The following is a 27,497-nucleotide window of genomic DNA, read 5'->3' as shown; positions in this document are numbered from 1 at the left end:
GTAAGATATCCCTGCAGATAAGGGGAGGTTACTGTATTCACTTCTTCCATTTTTATTATGGATATTGAAATTCATCAAATTTTATTTTTGTTCTGTAATTTAGTTAATTATGTAGCATTTACTGTCTTCCATAAAGAATCAAAAACATTTAAAAATATATATTAATTATAATATTGACTAAACATTTTATAACAAAAATTTTTCATTATTATTAAAATTAAAATAAATATATATGATTTACCTGACAGAGAGAGATTTTGAATATCATGAAACTGAATGAAAAATGGATTATTAACACACACCATTGGTTTTGCACTTCTTAGATTTTGTACATATTTAACAGACGTCTCATAGAGATCTCCTCTAAATCTGTAAGAAAAATTTTGCATTAATTAATTTATTTATTACATCTATAATAAGAATGTCTAATGGCAGTAGATCTCCTCCCCCTAAGTACAAGCCCCTCAACAAATAATAAAATAAAATATGTTAAGATACATAAAATTTTATATTACATAAAATGCTAAAAGTACAAAAGCTATATAAAATTTAAACAAACATATACATCACTTTATATTGCTTATTTAAAATTTAAATTTAAGTACCAAACAATTAGAGACATCTACCTAATAATGTGTAGCTCTTCCCTGAGCCCAAATAACAGTAGCTACACATCGTAGCATAGTCTCTATAAGGCGCAAGTTTTTGCACAGGTATTTCAATTCAGACACATTCAATGGTTTCTCTATAATTCATTTGCATTTCTCTCAAACCATTGTTGTGCCACCTGTGCCGTGTGAGGAGCAGCATTATCCTGCTGGTATAAACCATTTCTCTAGGGGAACATAGCAAGCATAAAGAGGTGGAAAACATCTGCCACAAGAAAAGTATACGTTGCACCTGTCAAAGTCGACTGCAGTCTCACCATTAGTCCCTGTTCAAGCCAATAAAATACAAGACAGCTACCATTAGCTTGTACAACACCTTGCTGACATGATGGATTCATATTCATATGGAAAAATATTCATATGGTTGTTGCCACACACGAACATGATTATCAACTCAAATGAGCTGAAAACGAGATTCATCTGGTCATGTAACACTGCACTTATATCCAGCACCGGATTAAGCCTCTAGCAGGCCCTAGACAAAATTTAAATTGGGGCCCCATTTAAATAAGTTGCTTCTAAACAAATCTTATATAATGTGACATTAGAGTAGCTAGCATGGGTGACACCCGGTGCGTATATCGTGGTGTCACCCCAAGTCACACTGTAGTGTCACCCTTTTTAACTCTTTTATAAAACACTATTGAATTGTAATATCTTCGCACTAGAGCAACTTGAACGCTATATCGAATATGCAATGTCGCGACGTATAAGTTTAGATTTAGAAAATAAATCATAACCATACATCAGTACTACCACAAGAGGCAGCCCTAGGAATATTTCTAGATGGTGCGAGAGATCCCGTAGCGTACATTACTTCTGACGCACAGGTGGCTGTTGACTTTTTTTTTTGTTTTTTTTTTTAGGTAATAGCTAGTCGAGCGGAGCTTAGTAGGAATTGTCAAATACAGCCTTTTCTGTCCTATCGAATTTCTTACATAATTTTTAACTCGTTTTGAAACGAAGAAATCTTTTGCACTGAAGCCGGGCCCCTCCGAATTACGGGCCCTAGACATTTGTCTACTTTGCCTATTTGATAATCCGGCCCTGCTTATATCCACTGTCCAATTTCAGTGTTCTTTGGCCCAGGTGAAGCACATGATACCTGGATGTTAGTAGTGATATCAGAGTGGGTTGGTGACTACCAAACCCCAAGTAATGCAGTGTATTGTACGTGCATTAACTGATGGGTTCAACATCACCTGTGTTGATCTCTGATGTGATCTGATGCCTTTTGTTGCACGATTAGCCACTGGCAGTCATGTACTTGCATCAGCCATGGCACTCACACTGAGCACATGCTGCTGATGGCTGTTCAGCATTTAAGTATTCCTGGTAAACTCTCAAAACTGTTGCATGAGAAAATCCAAGAGCATTGGTTACCTTGCTGATAGTGACCTATTGCTCTTGCTCCAACAACCTGTCCATGATCAAATGGAAATAAATCCTTTACATAGCCCATTGCTACTCTAAGCTCACACACAACTGATAAGTATTGTACCTATAGTGTCAAATGCAAAAATGTTCCATCAACAGGGGAAATGCTTTGCAATTCCTCTGTTGATGGAAGGTAACAACATTGTTTGTGCTACTGCTGTCTCTTAATTTTTGGCATTTCAGTTTAATTTACAGTAAATATACATGACTTATCACATAATTATGAAATATAAAATATCCAAAAATCAATCTAAACAGTAGAATTAAGCATAATATATTTTATTACATTCTACAATATTTCATTGCAGAATTATAATAATTTAGTACCCTAATTTCTTCCATTGTAATGCCAAACTTATAAAACTAAACATGTCACTATCTGGTGAGAAATTTAATACTTTTAATAGAACATGTGTTTTATAAGTTAAAATATTACATCTATTAAAAAACTTCTGGCATGCAGTACTAATTTTACAAAATAAGTGTGATTCATTAGTTCTAGTTATTTGGTTCTAGTATTACATGTTTGTTTTTAACTTTAAATTTTAAAAATTTTAAATATAAAATACATTTTATAAAATTTGGAGTTGTCTTTTAAATAATTAAAACTGCATAATAAAACTTAAAAAATTTAGAGTTAGGGAAAAGTTAGTAAGAAATGGAAGTGCCACTTCTGTAACTATAGAAATTGTAGTTATCTTAACTGCTAGTACAACCAATATTGCACTAGTGAAACTTTATATGTGGCTTTTCCCTGACATCAAAAAAGATTATAATTCAAATAGCTAACATACAATAGTTTACATTTTCTTCCCCTATACTGAACTGTTTATTATACAATTTGTCATGAATAATAAAACAAAATTTCAACAAATGCATGATATTTTGCAACATCTTGGTATAAAAATAATAATACTAGCCAAAGTATTATTCTTTCAGTTCCAAAATTCAGAAAGAAATAAGAAAGGTAATTTTGTACATTAACTAGACAAACAGTAATAAATGACAAAATAGAAATAAAACTACTTAAAAAACTTAAAAATCATTTATTAAAATTCAAACATTTTCAAATTCACTCATCTTAATGTATCTTAACTTGATTTTGGATGAAATTTTAAATATAAAATTAATAAATATACAATAAAATTTGCTTATTGAGAAATTCCAGCAACTTAAACTGTTGCATTGAGGGAAAACCAGTACTGTAGTCATACCATTGCATACAAAGGCTGCACCCTGGTGCTTTTTTAAAGAAAGGCAAGCCCTTGTACTTCATGAACAATTAAGTTGGCCTTTAGACTATGTACCTTGGAGGCCATTCTTGGCATATTTAAGCTATTTTGCAGACATTGCATTTTGCAAAGCTGCACTTTGCTCATACAAAACTCCAGATGGTAGTGCTGCCATAGGCAGTGAAAATTCAAACTTGGAATGCCTGTTAGCACTCTGGCACTGATTAAAACTGATAACAGTTGCATGTAATTGATTATTATTGGTTGGTAATCAAAACTTACTGTATTTCCTAAAATTTTACAAGAGGGTTAAAAAACATTGTTTCAAAAGAGCAATATTTTGAATACAAGGTTGCAAATTTTTGAAATTGTCAGAGATCTAAAAAGTACATCTCACTTATAAGGTTTTGGTAGTATGTGGAAATTGACTTTACAACCTCATTAATGCAAAAATGTGGTTTTTGACTTGTTTATATGGTGAGATAGGCAGTTTTGATTACCAATCAATAATATAAAAAGAGCTTAAAAATGCTTATTTACCCAATTTATTGTAATTGGAATTTGCTTGTTAAGTTTTATAAGTGTACTTTAATTTGTATGTTTTGGGATATACTAATTTTGATAACATTAAATGACTAATAACAATATTAGTGATTACAATAAGTAATCATACTGTATAGGCCTATATCATTTCTAGACTGTTTGTTAGAGAGATTATAAAATTCTCTTGAGAAGTCAGTTGAGAGAAATCTTTAATAGGACATTTTTGGGTATATATGGTCGACTATAAAACAAGAAAAATTTTGAGAATGTGTTGATTATATAAGAGTAATTGTCAGTAACAGTAACACTACAAATCACTTTTTTCATTAAACAGTATATATTGGCAGAAAACTTCATCAGACCTAAGCTGTAGTTTAGATCTGCTTCTCTTCTAGTCTAAAATGAGTTTGGACATAATAGTAGTGAGCAATAACCAGTTACTTGTATTTACCTAAAGGCAAGGACCAAGTAGCAGAGGTGGTTTATGTTGTTATTTAGACTAGATCTAATTTCTATAATCAAATCCACTGTTTTGAAAGAGTCATTCCTGGATTATTATGAAATTATAAATGCAATTTGAAAAAACTGATGAGAAAAAGAAAACCTATAATCTTGGGAACATTTCCTCCTCCTCTTGATGATTATAATGAGAATAATGAGACAGCAGGAAAGGCAAAGCATTAACCTGCTTTAGCCACCCTGCTGTCTCAGTCTACTGCTCTAGGGATCCAGGAATGAATTTGAATGGATTTAAAACCCCAGGAATTTTTCAGGAACAAACCATTCCAGATATGTTGAGTCCATTCCTCACCATCCTTACGGGTCTGGTGATGATGGATATGATTAAAACCATGCCATCTTAGTGTCCATGGACATAAACAGAGAAAAATAGAAAAACAAAAGAAAAAGCAAACTAATGGGAATGAAAATAATTTGGATAACAATTAGTACCACCAACTTCTTATGAAAAAAGAAACCCCTTTTCTAGTTTTCAGACGATTTCTGAACAGCTTGTGTTTTCTAAACAATTTTAAAAAATAACTGAAATTCTGTAATTTGGAAAATTTTCCTAACAGTTGGCAATCCTATCCGGATCCACAATTCCTTCCACAGTTTTATTTGTTTAGAGCAGTGATTCTTAACCAGTGTTCTGCAAACTTATTTTGAGTGTTCCACGAAAGAAAAGATTTTTAAAGTTTTTATTCAAATTTATTCCCATTGCTATATTTGTAGATAATTCCATGTCTATTTTATTCAATACATTAAAGTTTATTAATTTATTGCTTCATTGTTTCCTGAGAATAGTAAACATGGAATTGCTTATCAATTTTTGACTGTATTGATGCTAATGCTCTATGTAATAAAAAATATATGAATGGTAGTCTGCAGCCTCAGAAAGTTCAAGAACTACCAGTTTAAACAACCTACTAGAGTTATATAGTCTATCAATAGCATCTGATAGTGATAAAATTTTCTCTCTATTATCTGAGAAAAATTTTTATTTAAAAAGAATTTTATTAAATTATTAAAGCAAGACAAATTCAATGTAAGAAATTCTATTGTTGTAATAATATGCATATGTTAACAAGGTTATATCACAAATAATTTCTCTCTCCATTAAAATTGAATCAAGGACCAATTACAAAACAGATCAATCATCATCATGCATAACAGTCTTGGATAATGTTACATATTACATTCGTTGAAAAAGATATACTATACAAAATAAACATTAGGAATTTAACCTATTTATAATAAGTAGGTGCCACTTTACCACCTATTGACATAATCATAAAGCAATATATTTTGAATTTAACATCAATCTATATTAAATTGTATAAAACTTTAAATACCTGAAGAGGAAAGAGACCATTGTTATAAGTGAACATAATATAACAAGTACAACTAATCCATTTGATATTTCTGCAACAGAAACTAAAGACGAAACCATATTTATGGATTATACGAAGTAATTCGGTTTATTTTCGCGCTTAGAAAAGTGTCCAATTCATTCGTACATTCACCATAGTCGATTCGTCGACGGAAGCAAGCGTAGAAAACACAACACTTAAACGCAAAATTTGAATGTTTGAAACACTACAGTGTAATCACGTGACTATTCGGAAATACAAATCATGTGGTTTTTTAAATGATTTTTGCTTTCGGAAAAAATCTAGCATATAACTGCGTAATGGCTTAATATATTTACGTATCTTCTCAGTAAAATATATTTAGTTTTAGTAAAAAAATTCGTAAATTTGTTAAGGGTATAAAAAATGTGACGTCACAAAACTTAATTAACACAATTATTTTTGTTTTCGGATTCAATTTCGAATAAATATAAAATCTTAATATTAATCAGAGTTATATTTAGATATAATCTACACACAAACTAATCATGTGTTGTGTAAAAAAAAAAAAAACAGGAATTCCAGTTTTCAAGGACAGAATTACAAAGCGTTAAAAATTCCTTTGAAATAATTTTACATAAATAATTTAATTTGTAATATTTTTGTTATATTTAATTAAGCAAAACAAGTATTAAATAACGGATAAAATTTAATAGAAAACATTAAACATCATCTACTCATTTCAAAAATATTTTTAAAAAAATCGTCGTGACGTCAATGCTTTACGTGACGTAAAATTTTGAAATCTATATTTTTGCACCGATTGGTCGTTATGTGATGTCGTCAGAGGACGCTTATATCCCGCTAAATCGGAGAGGGTTTGAATAAGTTGCGTGATATAAGTTACCGATCGTTCGTAAACAAAAATCAGCAAATCGGTATCGCTTGAGAGATTTTCATTTTTCAGGTAATGTATTTAGTCAATAGAATGCCGAATTGTCATACTTTTACTTCGTCTTTTAATGTAGATGTATTTTTATAGTAGATATTCAATTAGGCCTATTTCGAACGTTAAGCCATGATATTGCATTCGATATGAAAGTAGAAATGTACTGTGCACGATTTTCATATGTAATGGCGAATTTTAATCACTTTTAGTGTTAAGATTTATAATTCTAGTAAATGTAGAGAAATATATTTATTTTATTGTAAAATTTTTACAGTTGTATACGTGCTGTCAAAGCTGGATTGAAATTTCCCGATAAAATAGAAGAAATAATAATATTTAAATGCTGAAATCTTTGATTACAATTATTGCATTTCGTATACTATAAAGTAATTTTGTAGAGTAAATCAACAAGCAATTATTTAATAATAAACGACGCTTTTAGCTCACGACTATAAATTAGATAGATAGATAACCTAATAAATAGGATTTAATAATATGGAGGGCTTATCACACCAAGTCCGACAGAAAGAAAGACCAGATCTTTTACAAAAAAAAGTTAGTTTTTAATAATCACATTTCAAATTTAGGTAAGAATGCATTTCGGGTACAAGGACCCCTTGTCAGCTTACAAACACATGGCACCCAACATAATAATCGTAGCACTAATAGTTAACCAATACAAAAGAATATCTAATATATACAGTGCACTGTATTTGCAATTTTTAATACAAACCAGATTGTATTGGATATAATCTATTTAAGGAATACTATTAATATAAATACACCTGTAATTACATCTTATCATCTATATATTGATAAATATATTGTTAAATATATTAAATCATATGTACTTTATCTTATCCATATGTAATTTAACATATATTAACTTTTGTAGAACTTGCCCACATTTTGTTATACTTATGAAATAACTTGTATATCCAATTGTATTTATTCCTTATTCTACTACATGTAATCATCATATAATTTATGATGACCCGTAATACTTATCAAACACTGTCATACCCAAGCTTTCATGTATATGTATTCAGCATTCTCCTTTGTAACTGGCTATGCTCTGCAGTGCCAGAAATTTAATACCCTTTGTATTAAGTTAATAAAAGAATTGTGTGTATGTCCTAGACTTTAGACCTTAAGGTTAATTTACACTGAGCAAATAGTGAAAGTGAATGAGAAAAGTGAAAAGTGATTTTTATTTACTTAGTGAAATTGACCCATGCAACCAAAAGTGAAAAGCAATTGCAAATTTTAAGGAGCCAATCATTTGCAAGCAAGAGCAAACGTCATCTCAAAAAAAACAAAATGGCAACTTCTGATATTCCCTCATTAACCAAGTTTGTTTGATGTATCTTTCTTTCTCAATAAATAAAAAGAAAATGATGCTGGGTCTCTCACCCAGCATCATTTATTCCATTGTGTGAGAGTTTCTGTAGCCATCTTGAAAACAACAAGAACCACGTGACAACTAGCGGGAATATGATTGGTGGCGAAATTTTTTTGCTAGCAAAAAAACTTGACAGTTTCGAACTTTGAAGCGATTTGCAAAATGGTAAAATTCGCTGGAAATGACATCATGTCCGATGTGTTATTTGTTCTGTTTTTCACTTTCGCCAGCAAATCACGCTCAATGTGAACTAAGCTTTACACTTAATGTAATTTTGTCTTACCATGCCAAGCTCTCGACATCAAACCTGATGATGTGTCTGTGTGCCTTTGTCTCAATGGTAAGGCCAGAATAAGACAGCAGTCCAGACAATAATTTAACTCTTTATTTTAATCAACTGTGTGATATCTACAGATGAACTGATGAACTGGCAAGTTGCTGGACAGAGAATGATGTTGATATAAATGTTCACTTTGCAAAAAGTCTCTCTTCATTTCTGTTGAATATATAGGTCAGAGGTCAAGCTGTGGTGCCTTCTGCTCTACAATTCACTAGGATGAAATCAGTCTGAATTTTTCTCATTTTTCTTTCCATTGACTAGATGACACTTTTCATGTTGGAATATAGTATTCATTATGATCAATCTGTTCCTCATATAGAAACAGCAATGGACTGGCAACAAATTTCAGCCCTTCAATATATACCAAATATAAACCCATGTGTATCACTGCTGGCCTAATTAATAGCTGATGTAGTTAATGTGTCAGCCTACCTCTCTAGGGACTCAAAATCAAATCCAGGCAGTCAAAAAAAAACCTAGGCAGAAGTGATCCGTCCCAAGAATGTTGGGATCATCCCCCACCATCTGGCCGCCTCATTGTGTTGCCTAGCTAAACCTACAATGGGCTCAAGAAAGAGGCTCGCTTAGTGTCCACAGAGTGGAATAAGTTCAAAAAAATTATGGAGCCTATGGTTCCAGTTATGATTATTTATTTTCAAATTAAAAGTTATAAAATGCATTTTGTGTTAGGCTGAATATCAGTTTGCATAGACCAGGGGTGGCCAGACTCTTTAGAACTTGAGCCATATATTGAAAACAGAATTCGTTGAAGAGCCGCATATACATATATACATATTTTTCCACAGCAATTCATTTAAATATTTATAAAAAAAAAACAACACTTTAGCTATTATTTCATTTTATATTATGTTTTATAATACAATATAATTTTTTTTTAATAATAAATAAATTATAATTGTCGTATTAAGTAGCATAATCTAAATTTAAAAACCAAAAAATGCTAAAATGTTTCCTAGTTTCAATTGTCAATAAGGAAATATAAATTTCAAAACTATTAATGTTATAGAAATTGTTATTCATTATATATTCATTTTTAATGTTGATTTGGATAAATAAGCATTATAATTATTTTTTTCAATTAATGTTTTTACGTAATATGATATTTAATAAATATTACATTTATTTTTCAATAAATAATGTATAACGTTGCCATATTTTGACTTTTTTATTTCAAACAATATATTATTTATTTTATATTATCCAGGAATCATACATAAAAAATAATAAAAGCAAAATTAAAATAAAAACAAATTTGGTATAAATTTAAGTATCTTGCAGTGAGCCACAAGTATACTAGAAAAGAGCCACAGTTTGGTCACCGTGGGCATAGACTGTTCCAGTGTTAATGTCCAAATTGGAGCAAGTTATTTGAAATTTTTAAGTAAGATCATGTTTTCTGTGAGATGGATATCTGTTTGTATGATCCATGTCATGGTGGTTTACAGCCTGAATTGTATTAAAAATTTAAAAATAGTCTTATTCTAATAGACAGTTGACAATAGAATTGTATTTTCTTTATTTATTTATTTATTTTTACTTTCTTGGTTGTTATGTACAATGGAGGTCAATGTACAATGTATGGTGATCAGTCAAAAAATTATTCCCACAGATTTTTACATTTTTGGACTCTGGACCTCGAAATGCAAAAATTTGGGGTTTTTGTTTTCTGTATGTATGGATGTTAGTGTGTGGGGCACAATTTTGTTCACCTTCTTTGAAGCTTAACTCCTGTGCTTTTTGTTAAATTTCTGAAATTTTGCAGGAAAGTTTGTCTAGTAGGGAGATTGATGCTATTAAATTTTGATGATTAAAGGTCAAGGGGGTGGGGAGATAAAGGGGGGCATGTGTATTTCTAGTAGGGTCAGACTTAGTGACAATTTTACATTTCTAATTTTTGATAAAACTCATCCCTACCCTCAAAATTAAGCTGTTTACCATTTTATAATGATTTAAAATATGATATTTTATTTTAAAAACTTTTTATAACAGTTGGTGCCATTAAATGTTGCTGGATTTTTCTCAAATGAAATATAACATATATTAAAATAAAAAAAAAGGCCACTAAGCAAACAGCCAGGATTGGCCCACCAGCAAATTCCTGATTTTTTCCTGATGAGTCAGTTCACCACTATACAGAAGTCAAAGTTTTGTCATAGTTGTTGGGCTGCAATTTGAAAAAGTTGTAGACCTATAAATTCCCACTATTCCTTCCTTAATCTTGAGAACGGAGTTAGATAGATCAAAGTCAAGACCAGATATGAAAAGATTAGGGGGCCCAATTATCTATACATGTACTTCTGATGTGAACTGGAAGTCATGTTATTTCAATTCAAAAGTTTTCCCTGAAAGGAGTTAATGACCGGAATGACTGTTGCTAACAGAAAAGGCATGATGTACAGCAGTGGTTCTGAATCCGTGGTCCACGGAACACGGGTACTCTGTGAAGCCACTTCTGCGAAAAACAAATATACAATTAAAAATTGTTGCAAAAGAAAAATTAATACAATGTAAAATAATTTTTGTATGGGAATGTAATTAGCAAATACCAATGCTGTCATCTACTAGACCGAGTGTGCTTGATTTCAAAGAGGCTTGCCACCCCTGCTTTAAAGTTGATGTATAGTAAGTGTTCTGCGGAAAACAATGTAAAAGTTTAGTGTTCCCGACTTCAAAAAAATTGAGAACCACTGATGTACAGGGACAAGACACCACTAGTTTGAGGTGGAAACCATATATTTTAAATTAAATAAATTTTTAAAAAAATATGATTTAAAAATTGCAATGGCATTGTGACAATGTAACAATAAATAATTATCAAATAAACTTGACATTATCATTACCATACCACGTTTCAACTAAACAAAATATTTCTGCCAAATTAATTAAATTCCAAAACTCTGTATTGTCAGTTTTATTCTTAAACCAGCTATATCATAAAATAATATTTTAACATCTTCAAGTTCACTACCAACATTATTTTGAGGACAAATCCCATCATCATTACATTGTTTTCATTCTCCAAACTTGACTAAAATTTTTTCGTAACTTTTTGTTATCTCCTAATCCATTGTTAAAATTTCGTACAGTAGAGTCTTGAAAACTTGGCCTAATGTGGACCGTAGGGTGGCCGAGTTTATGAAAATGCCGGGTTATCAGGAATGGAGTTAAAAAAGAATAAGTAAGAGTGTTTCCTCAGAAAATACTGTATTGTACTTGTATGTATTGTTTGCTTGAGAATACAACAGAGAATAAACTGCCCAAATACCCTTAAACAAAGGAAAAGTATGTACTTTATGAAGGCATAGAGCCTTTACTACATGAAAATGAAAATTAAGGAATACACAGTGTACAGTAATTTATCTGATAAGATAGCCCTCAGAAAAATACTTTGAGGCATAAAACTGTCTATAATAAAAATTAACCAGCCGACTTTGCAAAAACTGGCTACTTTTTTTTAAAGAAATGTCCTATTTTCTTCTGCACTGCACTCTGCGTATTGCTGCTTCATCACAAAGACGACAAAGGAACAGTAAGTCCATTACTGACGCACCTTGTTGTTCACAATACTGAAGGGCGGTTTCGACAGTCTTTAGTTCCTCACTATGTGGTATTTTAGGAACTTGTACGGTGGAGTTCTCAACATCAATGTCTTCATCATTTTCTGGCATTTTTTCATTAACTGTAACAGCAGCAATAATTTCTGCATCAGACATAATGCACCAGACACGTGGTGGAGGAGTGGGAGTGTGGCTGAGTTATCTGGACTGCTGGGTTATTGAGTGCCAAGTTTTCGGGACTCTACTGTATTGTAATTAGATGTTCATTACAACTAGTTTTTGCAGTCTTCCAATTTTTTAAAGAATGAATCTACTTTGTCCACTGGTGCATGCTTGCACATTTACCCATAAATTTTATTACACATTATGTACTTTTAAATTTTGCTCATACTAATGTTGTCGGTTGCATCCCATTTCTGGAAAGTTTTGAACTGAAGGTTATTGCTATGTCTTTTCTTCCTTTGTTGCTATTTCCTGTGGATACCATTTGATTATTATGATTAAAAATAATTTTTTAGTATGATAAGCAACACTTTGTGAAAGATCATATTTCATCATTGCAGGAGCTACATAAATACAGGGATTGCTTTAGTTTTCTTACCCTCATAACATTCATTATTGATGGTTACAATAAATAACACTTCACACAACTTTCATAGATGCAAAATGTAACAAAAGCTTCATTAAAATCAGATGCAGGAATTTCAGATACTTTCCTTAAATGGGCTAAGTTGTTTAATATTTTTTCACTAAATGTTTTGAAATAGGAAGTTATTTTCAGAAATAGTCATAGTGAAGATCAGTCATCCACATAAGTTTGTGTAACTTAATGACCATTGTTGTTCTGATTTCAATGCTTTAATAATAATAAGCATAAGTACATTCATCTGCTGTTTTTTGCAGAACAAAAGTGAGTTCATGAATTCATTGAGTCACAGATTACACATGTTCACAGCACATTAAACATGTTAAAAGCTGAAATGTTTGTTTACTTTTGATACTGTCATTTGTATTTGTATCAAATGACATTTAACATATTAAGTATTACAACTCTAAATTTCAGACATGGTTTTGTAAGGTTTTTTTTTTTTTTTTTACACTAATTATGTGCTCTAATTTTTTTTATCGCTTTTTTATTAAATTTTGTTAACTAATATAATAATATTTGTTATCTTCATTACCTTGTTCATTTATAATTATTATTTAAAGGTATGACTATAAAAGAAAATTTTAAATAAATAGAAATTATTGTTATACTTTTTATATCACAAACAGGAATAAATAACTTTGTTTACACTTGTTATCCTCACTCCTTAGTGCTGCCCTCTAATGTCAAAACCTTGTACTAATAGGTTATATTAAAGCATTTAAGTTATTTTTTTTTTTTTATTCTACCACACAACTCAAGGGTGTACCCAGCAAGGGGCAGGGAGGAGTAGCTGCCCCTCCCTAGAAGATAAATTAAAGTGTAGTAATTGACACACAGCACAGACGTATCAATTTAGTATCAGTTTGAATAATTAATATTGTGACTAGACTAGAGTGAGCTGTTGTAAAATCTCATTCTCCCTCCCCACTTCCTCGAAACTAATGAGTTACCCCCCTGTAGTTCGGATCCTGGGTACACTGCTGACACAACTGTCAAATAATTAAAATATCAGGTCAGTCAAGTTCATGCGTATTTTTATCTACAAAAATAACAGCAAAAATTTTTAATTAAATTTTATTTCAATCTATCTATAATGTATTCACCATTATTTTGTACCGTTTCTTGCCATCTTGGTGGTAGCTTTTTAATCCCGTCTTCGTAAAATGATTTCGGTTTTGAATCAAAATATTCAGGAATAGCCTTTTTTAAATTGTTTTCATTCTCAAAAGTTTTCCCTTTTTAAAAAATTCTGCAAACTGCGAAAAAGATAATTACTGGGAGCAATATCTGGCGAATATGGTGGATGAGGTAAAATTTCCCAGTTGTAGCTTTCAAGTTTCTGTACAGTTGTTTTTGCAGTGTGTGGTCTGGCATTGTTATGCTGCAAGAGAACCTGCTTTCTGTTCACTAATGACGGTCAATTTTTTTTTTCAATTTTTCATTTAAACGCTCTAATTGCTCACAATACATTTGAGCTGTAATTGTTTGATTAGGTTCTAACAGCTGAAAGTGAATTACACCTGACATATCCCACCAAACAGACAAAAGAATTTTTTTTGGGTGCAATCCACCTTTTGCAGTCGGTTTTGGCTGCTTGTTGCAATCCATCCATTGTCTTTTTCTTGTCACATTATTATAGAGAATCCATTTTTCGTCTCCAGTAACCAGCCTACCAAGAAAAGGTTCTAAAGCAATACGGGATAAAAGAGACGTGCAGATGTTTACACGTTGTTGTCGGTTAGCTATTGACAGTTCATGTGGTATCCATTTTCCTACCTTTGAAACTTTTCCGATTTGTTGTAGGTGTCTATGAACAGTTCCATGGGATGAATTTAAACGTTCCACAATTTCATCAACTGTTAAAGACGGTTCTGCTTCAACTAGTGCAGAGAGAGCATCATCATTAAAGTCAACAGGTCTTCCAGTACGAGTCTTATCCTGCACACTAAAATCATTGTTTCTAAATCTAAACCACTTCTGTGCAGTCCTTGCACTAATTACAATTTGATTATGTACAGTATTTATTTTTTTGGCTGCATTTGTAGCATTCTCACCACTTAAAAATAAAAAGTATAAAACATGTCTTTTGTATTCGTGGGTTACTTCCATTTTAACGAAAATAAACAACTGAAATGTTCACAATTCTGAACAGTATTATATGAATGAGATCCAATTTAACACTTCAGTGTAAAAATTATCACATTAGACTGACATTTTTAACAGCAAAACAAGATTTTTCTCAAGGTCATAAAAAGGTCATAAAAATGCACATGGGCTTATGAACTGACCTGATACATTAGAAATTTATTTCATCAATGAGATAAATTTAGAAATACTTGAAAGAAAATTGGTTGATTAACCATTTAGATAAAGTCAGATCTTTTCTATAACTATAGAAATATAGTTTATATAAACCTAGATTAATGATGGCCAGCTATGATTATTTTTTAATCATATATATACTTTTAATTCCCTTGCCTTATTTTTTACAATGTATGTCTCTTAGCAATTTTGCAGAATGTAATTGTAATTACCATAAGTTTGGCACTTGTACTGTATGTTAGATTCCTTAATTTTTATTCACAATAAATTTGTGTGCACTCTTTAAACTCTTAAAACATTCATTCTTAGCTATTAAAGACCTAGCAGTTGGACCAGTTTATTGCAATTACAGTAGAGAATCGTTAATCTGAATTAATTGGGGACTGGGGTTGTTCGGATTAGTGATTTGTTCGGATAACCGATTATGTATGAAAAAATATATTAACCTGTCCGATGTTCAAATTTTTCTCTGTTGCGTGTTGCTTCATGTTGAATTTTCATCGATTTTAAGCCTAACAAAAATTTTTATAATAATAATCGAGGCTATCGTATCGTTAAAAATTATTTCTTTATTTTGTACAAACAAAATAAATATATTGAAGAATATAAAAACATGAAAATTATACTTTAGAAGTAAATCTAGTATCAAAAATGTTCGATTCAGTACAACACAGTCTGACTGAAAATCGTTCAGATTACCAGCGATTCGGATTACCAGGGTTCGGATTAACAACTGTCTACTGTAATTTATTTTTATTATTTTTTTTTTAATGAAAGTAAACTGATATGAATTATTAATGACATATAAATTTCACAATGTTTATTGTTTATACAAAATTTATTATTATTCAATGATAAACTTAAATGAATATAATTTTTTTTTCTTTTCAGAAATGGCGAGTAGGCCTGATGTGAAGTCAGATATTCTGGCAAATCTTAAAGCCCCTGAAGGGTCAGGTAAAAACAATAATAATTTTAATATATATTTAAAAATGAAATGCTTTTATTGGTTATATTTTTCAAGATTGAGGTAAGGAGGAATTCCTCATGCACGTACACACACACACACACACACACACACACACACACACACAGGATTAAATTGTACATTTAGTTATGTTTTATTAGGTTTTGGGATGGAGAAGATGGTTGAGGGCTCCATAAATACAACAGTAGCATACATTGTTTCTTGGTTTAAGCATTGAGAACAGTTTGTTAGTTTTTCCTGTAAGATACTGATAATAATAATGTCATAAGTATGCTGCATAGGCAGTTTTAAAGAGGAAAAGTTATTGGAAGACTAGAAGCAGGCCAGTTGCAGACAAATGTCTAGGACTTTCAATGTTGCCCAGAGCATCATAGCCATTAGTCCAGAACCCCATATGAGTTTTCTGAGATGCTTTGATTGCAGACTTTATTTTCAAGGACAATATTGCCACTGTTTATAGGGTTGCATTAGTTAATTACTTTCTAGACAATGAAGATATTTGTTGCATGAGATTGCCAGCAAGATCTCCAACCTAACTCCCATAGACATGTTTGGAAAGCTCTAGAGCAGGAATTCCCAACTTGTGTTCTGTGGAACTCTAGGGTATCACAATAAAATCTGTTGAGTCTAGTGATGTATGAATGTGCCAATGCAAATTTGGGATGTAAGGTGTAATTATTCTAGTCCCAAATAGTCCTCTTAATGACATCCTATACATGTGCTAGAGTTATTTATAGCTTTATAAACAGTGAGGACCGATTTATCGGTAACGAAATGAAATCATATGTTTGACAAGATAATGAAAACCATAAAAATGGTAAAGCTTAACCTAAAGCTAGAAAATTATTTTAAAAATAACCTTAAAAAGTATCCAACATATAAATAATAAGACAATTGTTAAATATGTTTTAATTAGTCAATATTTGCAGTGCAAGCATGTTGAATCTAATGAAGGGAATGACCAGTCAGATGCCCAATGGTACTGTACATACTACGAGACTAGTGACAGGAGTATCACATATTGCCAAGGAGTTAAACCCTTCACATTAATGACCAGTTTGAATTAATTTAATAATGGAAAGCAAATATTAATTATCTTTTCTTCTTCTTTTCGATAAATAGTTTTTGGTATTTCTGTTTGCTGTTTTATCTATAAATCATTTAAGATTATCAGGGTTCCAACATATTTTTTATCACAAAACCCTTTTCACCTTAGTAAAATAAGTTGGGAACTGATGCTCTTGTGCAAAAATAAAATTTGCTCCTGACAGAGCTGATAAACAATGTTATAACCAGTTTGAGAAATTGTTGTGCAGCATGCTTTCAGGAGGTAACCACATGTCATATTAATTATTTTGTGTGCAAAGATTTATGATGATGCTGTTGTTTTTGGTTTGACCTAATTTAGATTAATTTTCTAATTTTCAGTTTTGTTGCATGACGAATACAATGTTCTGTTTAGTATGTTAAATTTCATTCTATTCTGATCAGTAGTTCTGAAATAGAGCCCAAATTAATAATTATACTTAGACGTTAGGTGCTCTCTCTTAACTAAATTAATAATTATAATTTTAATAATTAAATTAGTTATGCTTATTTTACTTTCTGGCTGTTATATATAACAGAGGAAAAGTATGGCAGTCAAAAAATGACCCCCCCCCAAGAATTTTACATTTTTGGACTCAGGACACCTTGAAATGTTGAGAAATGCAAAACATTTAAGATTTTTTTCTGTATGTCTATGGATGTTAGTGTGAAAGAGGTACGATGATATCCAAATTTTCGTAAACTCTTTCCCAGTCCTTCAATTTGTACGCGAGAGCTTAGTTAGTTCAGGTACCCTCACATTTAAAGGTATGCTATAGCTTAACCAATGTTGTATTCGATGTTATATTTTTGTAATTCTGTAATTTTGTTATCTTGCTATTCATTAAATTTCCAATTTTCTTTGTTAATGGTGTCTATTATTCATATATCTCATACGCCTTACTGACAACCCCTCTCACCCTCCTCCACTTGACCTTACAAACTGATCCTGATACGGTGGGATCAGAAAACGCAACGCACTATCCACTGACCCAGTGAACAGTTTTTGCCAAATTGTTGCCGATAAAGGGGTAAGACCTTGACCTTACTCTCGGTTACTCACGTGTATCTCTAATAGGGTCAGACTTAATGATGATTTTATTCATTATTAGCATTTATAATTTTTTTATAAAATCCATCCCTATTCTCAAAATTAAGCTATTTGCCATTTTATAATAGTTAAAAATATATAACAAGGGTTTTTAAGTAAAATATAACAGATGGCACCACCAAATGTTGCCAGGAAAGTTAAGCAACTTGTTACTAGATTTTTTGATCATGACAGTATTATCAATGAAGTAAAATATTTTATTTTAATAAAACAATTTAAGATGGCAGTTTTTTCTATACTAAACAAAACAAACAATGCACCTTGTAACTCCAGCAGTATATTTAATAATTCAAAACATTTTTGATAATTAGACCTGCTAGGAACCCTAATATTATTAAGTTCCTAGAACTGTTAGAAATTTTTAAAGCCAACCAAAACTGTTTTGTATCAATCATAAGGGTACTGACACCTTATCTACAGCATGGAAGTCCATTTATGAAATGTAACTTGGGAGTTGGTCCTTTTATAATTGCTTTTGTTTATATTAATCTTTATTTTTATCACTTTCATACCATTTACAGTATTTGTATTTTTAATTTAATTATTAATTTTAATTTTCTGCGTAAGCATTCTCTTTAGACCACTTTTTAATTTTAAAATTATTTCCATTGCATTCGATACGCTTATGTTTTTTCATTTTATTTTAAATTGGTGTACTGTACTTCTCTGAAGAAGGCCTATGATATTAGTTCAAAAACGTTTTGAATTATGAAATATACCACTGGAGTTACAAGATGCACTGTTTGTTTTGTTTCATATTCTCCAGTTAGATCTTATTTATTTATTGGGCTGCAATTTCAAAAAATTATAGACCTATAAATTTCCACTGTTGTCCGTCTGCTGTCTTTCCTTAATCTCAAGAACGGAGTTAGATAGATGAAAGACGAGACCAGATATGGAAAGATTAGAGGTAGGAGGCCCCGATTAACTATATACGAACTTCCACTGCAAACTGGAAGTCTTGTTATTTCAATCCAAAAATTTTCCTCCCGAAAGGTGTTAGATAGATGATCAGCATGACTTTATTGTTAAAGTAAAAGTATGTTGTATAGGGGCAAGCCACTACTAATTTGAGGTAGAGAGCATATATTTTAAATTAAACACATTGCAATTTTTAATCATATTTTTAACCAGGCATTGTGACTGTTACAATAAATAATTGCTCATTTCTATTCTAAGTTACTCATAATGAAATAATATAAAATCAATACTATATTTGTCATATAGAAACCTTTTTAGTACATAAAATAATTATAGCAGTTTTAACCCACAATAATCTTAACCATAGTCTTAAAATTGTTAAATAATTTAATATTGAAATTTAATATTTTATTTTTACAACAACAGATGATTTCTTTTCAGTTTGTCTTTATTGTAAAACTGATACAAACAATGAACTTCTGTGTGGTAACATAATTAAAAAGAATGGAATTGAGATGCATTATTATTGTATGGTAAGATATCATGTTTTCTGTAACTCTTAATTTAAAAAAATTATTATTATTATTATTAAATTGACTAAAAAATTTTTACAGTTGTTTTCATGTGGTTTAGCTCAACAGGAAGACATAGAAGAAGGAATTATTGGTTTTAGACTTTCTGATATTCAACAAGAATATCGACGTGGGCGACGTCTGGTAAGGGTAAAATAATGGTAACAAGGATAGTAGTTTAAATTTTTAAAAGTTCTTAGAATATGTTTATTTTCAGAAATGCTCTTACTGCAAAAAGGTTGGTGGGACCATAGGGTGTTATCATAATACATGCAGAAAATCATTTCATTTACCATGTGGCTTGAAAAATAATTCTTTACATCAGTTTTTTGGAGTATTTAAGTAAGTTAATTTTAAATTATGTATTAAATAAATGCATTTTGTTTGTATATATAGATAAATAAATATTATACTGGAGCCAAAATTAAATAAAATTACCTTTATTACACCACTGTATTTACTAGGACATCGTGCAACATTGTCAGTATTACGATAGAATTGGTTCAGAGCCAGAAAGATAAGTGATCCTTGCACTTGTTAAGCACAGAAGAGATGAGCCTTGCATTTGATTGCAGACAGGCAAATTTTGCATTTGCTGCACAAAAGAGGCTATCCTTGTACCTATATATGTGGCCAGAACTTTAGCACTTAGGGCAAACTTAAATATAGCACCTTTTGGATAAGCCTTTTCATTAGTCTGTTACAAATTTAAAAATCACTTTTTATTAATATAATGCATATTGTATTTCATATAATTTTTCATACTTGTGTGACTGTTTTCTATGGATTTATTACTTTGCCCATGTAACAATTTTGGAATTTTGGCACCAGGGGTATGTACCCTGTGCCCCTGCCTTTCCATGATCTTGCTTGTACTTGCCGACCATGGGAGACGCTTGTTTTGTTCATTTTTTTACACCTATTTTCTGTTAAGTGCACACCATTCTGTTCCCCCCTAAATTCTGTTAGTGTTCAATTGTGTCAGGGAACATGGACTTCCACTGTATATTGAAAATGAAGCTGTGATCTCCTATTTATTACATTTAAATGGACCCTCATTACATTTTTGGAATCCTCATCACAATTAATGGAAAATAACAGTTACATATGTTGGCCCATCAAATTTTGAGAAAAAACTCAATTCTATAAGCCCATACATGTGCTAGTGACTTTGGGACATTGCCTAACAAAGACAGTTAGAACACACATCAATAAAAATATCCAATTCCCACTAAATATTTTCAATGGGGTTCAAGTCAAGCTGTGAAGGCCATTTTAACACTGAAATGTTTTCTGCCTCAGAAAAGCTTTTAACGCGTTCAGCCCTTAGCCCGAGATATCTCGGGCAAGTTGTATAGCGTTACAAAAAATGGGGTCCTTTAGGACCCCTAAAAAAATTTTTTTTTTTTTTTTGATTTTTCGGATGTTTTCTAAGTCTCCAAATTTTTTGAAAAATTTTTACCCGCGCGAAAAAATTTTATTGCGAGTTTAATTAACCTTTAATGACACGCAATTAACGCTTAATGGTTTTTTTATGGGATTTTTTTATAAAACTTTATTCATCTTTCTAAAGTTCTAGTGCGTCGATTTTACTTCGGTAAAGTTATTTAAAGCTATTTTCTGATGTCAAAAACAGCATCCAATAGTTTTTTAATTTTTTTAATTAATAGATTTTATTATATATACGTTTAATTAAGTCGGGGGGTCGGAAATTTCAATTAAAATCGTAATTTTAAAAAAATATTTAGAAATATACCGCCATCTAGTATTCACCCTACTTTTTACCCTTCTCCTCCCGAGAGTTTCATGAGAATGTCCCGCGAAAGACGACACCAGCTGTTCTCAAGGTCATCCAGCTGTGTAAACAATGACACATCGGTGTCAAGTTTCGCGCTAAGGCGAGACAAAGGAAATTATACTTTGAAGCTTTTTCTTCAAAATTAACACATTTCTATAATTTTTTTTTCGTTTTTATGTTTAACTACATTAAAATTAAAAAGTATTTAATTCGCCGGAGTCCCAAGGAGTTAATGCACAGGCTCAATGGCAGAGAGCATTGTTGTCTTGAAAGCAAAAAGTCATCTGGATCTCCAAAGTTATTATCCAATGTTGGAATAAAAAATATCTCAAGGACATACAAATACACTTTAGCATTTACAGATCTATGTATTATACAAAATTCTCCTATTTTTGCAGATGAAATACAAGCCCATATTGTTAAATGTTGTGGAAATTTGATTGTTGAACATAAAAAATCTGCATTGACTTTTTCATATGGTCTGCATCAAACAAATTGCCATTATTGCCTGTTTCCAAATTTATTCTGGAATTCATCACTGAAACTGATTTTTTTTTTTTTCCAGTCATAAATGAACCAATCTTTGTGTTCTTTATCTCAAGTTAGATGTTTTTGTTGATGTACATGAATCAGTTTTAGCTTTTAATTTGTTGAATGAATAATTTTTTTCATTTAATCTGTTTATCACTGTATGATCACTTACATTAACTCCTTGCCTTTTCCATTCTGTATTTATTTGTTTTGAAGTTGCTTTATTATTTTCATAATATATTTTCACTAATTGTTTATCCTGCTTTGTTGTTGTTGCTTAAGAATGGCCACAACAAAGGTGGTATTTTTCTGTTCCTTTTAGTCTGTTTCTTTCAAATATTTTGATACTGCACTAATGGCAACATCCTTTTGCAATTTGCTTCTTTTAATAAATGAATTATCCAGTATTTTGTCTTCAGACAACTCATATTTAGGAGCCATTTTTATTCATTACAATGCATAAACTTATATAAGTGACACAATGCAAATGAGCTTGTACTAATATAATTTAATTGCACATATTCCTTATGTATCTAATAAGATTTATATTAATATTTGACAAAAATCGCATACCTTTTTCTAAGGGCATGGAACTAACAATATGAAATATATTTTCTCCAATAACACCTATAAAAGTTGATGTCCATGGTAGATGTTTACTACAGGTAATTGTATTTAATTTTGGCTTTAGTATATACTAAATAGCCAGTTAATTAAAACTAAAAATAATAATTAAATTTTAAATTATTATTATTTTTAACTCTGGCTTTTTACATAAAAGTAGAATTAAAATCAAATCAATTAAAACATACTTTATCCACATGTTCTGAAATATTACTTTTTGTCTATCTTGATTGATTTGATTTATATTTCATGCAGGCAGTCAGTTGAGTCTGTATTTATAGCACTTCTTTGTAATGTGTTAGTTTCAGTTGGTGATGACAGAACATGTATGTAATACAACAATTTAATTTCCAGATCATATTGTGAAAAGCATCGACCTGTGCAACCAGTTCCTCCTGAAGAACAAAGCGATAAACTAACATTATGTCCTATCTGTCTTGATAATGTTGAAAATAAAGTAACTTATAATACTTTGTGGGCAAACTGTTGTAAAACTAGTTGGTTTCATCGAAGTTGTCTTCAAGTAAATTTTATTTCTCACATTAAAATTGAACTGTTACTTATTTATGTGCGCTAATTTGTTTGTTTATATTTTTCAGAAACAAGCATTAAGTTCAGGATATTTCTTCAGATGTCCACTATGCAATAACTGTGATGAATTTAAATCTGAAATGAAAACTTATGGAATTTATATACCAGAAAAGTAACATTTGGAATAATTTCTCTTTTTTGAGAATTTATAAATGTAAAGATAATTATTTAAATTTCTTGTTTCTGTAGAGATGCAGCTTGGGAATTGGAACAAAATGCTTATCGAGACTTGTTATTTAGATATTCACAATGCGATGCTTTAATGTGTCTTTGTCCAAAGGGGAGAAAATTTAAAAGTAGAAAGTCAGTAGGTTTTTGTTCTTTTTTTCCCCTTATTTAATACAATGAAATTCTAAATAAAATAAAAAAATTTTTTTTTCTTCAGTCAATGGAATGTCATTTTATGTAATACTTGTGGTTCAAAAGGATGTCATAGAAGATGTGGAATGATAAATGATTCAGTCATGGAATGGGAATGTGACGACTGTCAGTCAGTGAGGACTCTAGGTAATTTTTTTTCATAAGAAAAATTATGATTACTAAATTTATTTAAAGTATATTATAGCATAGTCTATTTTTTTAAAGTCTAAATAATATCCAGATTCCAAAAATGTTCTATAAGTTAATAAACTTATAGAACATTTTTGTTTGAAATTAAGGTGGTGGTGTAAATGTAATACTTGATTGATACCAGTACAAAATGCTATGTTAGACCAAAGTTAAGATAGGTACTGAAAATAATTGTTTATTTATGTTGTTACTCAAAATTTTTAAACACAAATACAGTAGAGCGTCATTTATCCAAAAGCCAATCAACTGAAACATTGGTTAATCGAAAGCTTTCCAGTCAGACTGTGTCGTGCTTAATTGAACGTTTTTGATACTAGATTAACTTCTAAAGTATAATTTTTTTTTTGTTTTTATATTTTTCAATATATTTATTTTGTTTGTACAAACAAAGAAATAATTTTTAATGATACAATAGCCACGATTATTATTATTATAAAGATTTTTGTTGGGCTTAAAATCGACGAAAATTCAACTCAAAGCAACAGGCAATGGAGAAAAATTTCAACATGGGATAGGTTAATATATTTTTTAATACATAACTTATTTTTTGGATAACCAATTATCTGAACAACCCCAGTCCCCAATTGATTCGGATAAACAGTGCTCTACTGTACATACATCAAGTGGCATTTATCTAATATTGTTACTTTCTGTAGCACAATGTAAATATTATGATTAAGATCTACAGTATTTCTAAATTTTTCTTCAAGTGTCATGTGTGTTGTTTAAAAGAGGATTACATACACAGTACATCATACAGATTTTCAACAGATACTTTTATTTCTTGGGCAAGTTCCATGCAGTTATTGATTTTAACAGTACAGGAATTTTCTATATTGGGGGTATTTTGGATGGATATGTTTCATATCATTCTTGTCATCTGAATTTATTTGCAAATTTTTCACAACAAAATTGTCAAAACAAATTTCATCCTAAATGTACTTTTTGGCAACTTGCTAGTTTTGCTATAGGATCTCTTTTGACTTCATTTAATCTGTTCTTCATAAATTTTTTTGATATTGTACCTTTTTATTAACTGAAGCAATAATTTCAGCATTCAATAGTTGAAGAACAGATATCATGTTTGATGGCAGAAATTCCACATTGGCATTTCTAGTGTTGAGATAAAGCATTATCCATCAAAAAATAACACTTGATGTTGCAAAACATTTAGGCAAATGCCATTATCCAAGTCTATAAGCTATTCTTGGAAAATTTAAAGCTGTCATCCAAACTCAACCATTACACTTGTATGTGACTTAAGTTTCTTAAATTAATATTTTTTAACCCTTTAATGAATACTCCTGTAAATATACAATGTATGTGGTGGGCTCTACAGAGTAAGCATGTATAAATATACACATTCTTCAAGTTTGTCTCATTGTAGTATGCTCGTACGTCTATGGACAAATGTGAAACATTGTAGACAGATAGGGAATCTATTGACAGGTCTAGAAAATTTTTCTTCCATGTGGTTTTTGTAAGTTTTGTGAGATATTTAGCATAGAATTTTCTAGAATCAAGACAAACATTACATCTAATAGTTGTCCACAATCACTGTCCTCTCCTGAATAAGTGGAGTTTTCCAACACAATTAAATCAGAAGAAAATATTGCCTAGTTTATTAAAAAATGATTTTTGAAAATGAGATTTAACATTTATGAAAAATAATATTTTTTAAAAAACCCGCTCATCAAAAGTTAAGCACCAAAGACTTTTGGACTTGCCTTGGTAAGAGATGGCAACATTTACATCCTGCTTTTTATCTAAAATGTTCATAATTATCAGTAAATACCAGTAATGAATCATAATTTAAAGACTTTTTTGAGAGGTTGACTAGTGTTAGTTTGTTGTTGTCGCTACCTAAATTGCTCACCACCTGGCCGAAATATTATTGTTAATAAAAAAATCTAGATAATCTGTGGTGTTTGTTTTTCAAGTATTTTGAAAAATTTTATCTTTACAGTTAAGTCATTAATAATAATCTTATATTGAAATTTTAATTAGTTTTGATTTTGTTTTAGTTCCTACATCTGAGAAGAGAAAACAAGAATCACAGGATAGATTGGAATCTGAAAAAAAGAAAAAACTGATGAAATTTTCATTGCTGCACAATAACAAAGAAAATTCATTAGATAAAAATAAGATGACAAAAAAATTAAATAATGCATTGCAGCTTTGTATTGAAGAAACTGGATTGGATAACTCTCAAATGAATTTTCTTGAAAATCTTCAAAGGGCCACCAGAAACTCCTCCAGTAATGGAAACTGTTTGCCTCTGTTGTCAAACAATCAAATGAAGAGGAGACAAAATGCTAGACGCAGACATTCAGTTCAAGTGGAAAGGAATGGCCACAGCGCAATAAAGAAACCGACTCTCAGTCAAAATTCCAAAATTGCTAGAGTAAAGTCAAAATCTTTCTCCCCAAAATGCTGTTCTGACTGTAAAAATTCAAAGAATTGCATAAAGTATCTGATTGGTTGCCTTCAACCAATTTCTGTCCATAACAAAAGTTCTACCAGTTGTTCCTTAAGTTAGACATTTGTAGATAAATTAAAACAAGACATCAACTATGAGACAATTTTTTTTTTTTTTTTTAACTTTCAATGTTGATGGTTATAAAATGTATATGAAATTTGAAATTTTTTTTTTCCAAAACAGCTAGAAACTACTCATGTAAGAAAAAATTTTCAGTATTATGTTGAAGTTTAAGTTTTATTTCAAATACAATAACATTTGATGAAAAAATGAGTGCTTTATAATTGTTAGAAAAGATGAAATTAAATATAGTTACTGCATATTTTCATTACTAATTTAATCATCTAAAAACAGTATTGTCAATTATTATTCAATAATTGCTTGTTTAGAATACACCCAGGACATCAGAAAATTTTTGTTAATTTATACATCATAATGAACTTACATAATAATCTCTCCTTACTTTTTGAAAGTAAATTTTTTATAAAATTTGAATTACTTTCTAAAGAATAATTATCATTCATTTAAAATTAAGTTATTAAATGAATAATCATAGATTTATTCATATTTAAGCTTTTGTTTTTCCTCTTTTATTTGTGATTTAAAAGTGTGTTTACTTTTTGAAAGTATATTAATTTTACAGAAAATGTATTTATCATTTTTACAGTTTTTCATATGATGATTTGTTAAGTATACACTTATTGAATTATATATATAAATAATATATATATATATATATATAATCTATCATTTATCCATACAAAAACTAATTTCTAACTGGATAATAAAATTCAACCCAAAATGCATGCAGTATATGTAAAATATTAATTGTAGTATGTATTATTTTCACACAAAACTTTACCACTTTCAAGTGGAGAAAATGTATATCTAGAAATTTTAAATAAATAAATATTTGTGAATTATGATTTTTATTTTATTTTTCTACTTTAAAAATTTATCGAATTCTAATTCAGTTAGTTTGGTAAATGTACACAATGTTTTCCATTATGAAATGATCTGTTATAAATACATTTAAAAAATTGAGAAATTTATTACCTATTTTTGCACTATTGAGAGATGTAAAAATCAAGAATAGGTCCTCCCTAATTAGGATATATAAAATCCAAATTTCAAAAAGGACTAAAGAATTTTATTGATTTACTAGTTTTTCATTATGATAGATCAACTAATTTTTAAATAATAAAATCATTAAACAGTATGGTCTCGTTTTACATAGGAATGCATATCTAGGTACA

At 30.3% G+C, this 27,497-nt stretch overlaps 2 protein-coding genes across 2 annotated transcripts in view; one reads left to right on the top strand and one right to left on the bottom strand.

The window, feature by feature from the left end:
* LOC136969506 (cell growth regulator with RING finger domain protein 1-like) overlaps positions 1–6,075 on the bottom strand; it is a 28,940-nt gene extending 22,865 nt beyond the window's left edge. The window contains exons 1-2 of the mRNA XM_067263679.1: positions 5,734–6,075; positions 242–369 (exon numbers count right to left, since the gene is read on the bottom strand). Of these exons, the coding sequence (XP_067119780.1) occupies positions 242–369; positions 5,734–5,831 (226 nt within the window). The 5' untranslated portion in view covers positions 5,832–6,075. The remainder of the gene's footprint in view (positions 1–241; positions 370–5,733) is intronic.
* Positions 6,076–6,552: 477 nt separating this feature from the next.
* Positions 6,553–26,671, top strand: LOC136969533 (PHD finger protein 7-like). The gene is made up of 10 exons (XM_067263725.1): positions 6,553–6,697; positions 15,862–15,927; positions 19,518–19,609; positions 19,691–19,792; positions 19,866–19,990; positions 22,956–23,124; positions 23,201–23,304; positions 23,382–23,495; positions 23,578–23,699; positions 25,787–26,671. Exons 2-10 carry the CDS (start codon positions 15,864–15,866, stop codon positions 26,299–26,301), a joined length of 1,407 nt encoding a protein of 468 aa, XP_067119826.1. The 5' UTR covers positions 6,553–6,697; positions 15,862–15,863; the 3' UTR covers positions 26,302–26,671.
* The last annotated feature ends 826 nt before the right edge of the window (positions 26,672–27,497 follow it).

This window comes from Centruroides vittatus, unplaced genomic scaffold, assembly GCF_030686945.1.
Source record: "Centruroides vittatus isolate TY-2023 unplaced genomic scaffold, ASM3068694v2 contig_18, whole genome shotgun sequence".
NCBI classification, from domain to species: domain Eukaryota; kingdom Metazoa; phylum Arthropoda; class Arachnida; order Scorpiones; family Buthidae; genus Centruroides; species Centruroides vittatus.
The sequence above is the reverse complement of the archived record's forward strand: the minus strand, read 5'-3'. Positions and strand labels throughout refer to the sequence as shown.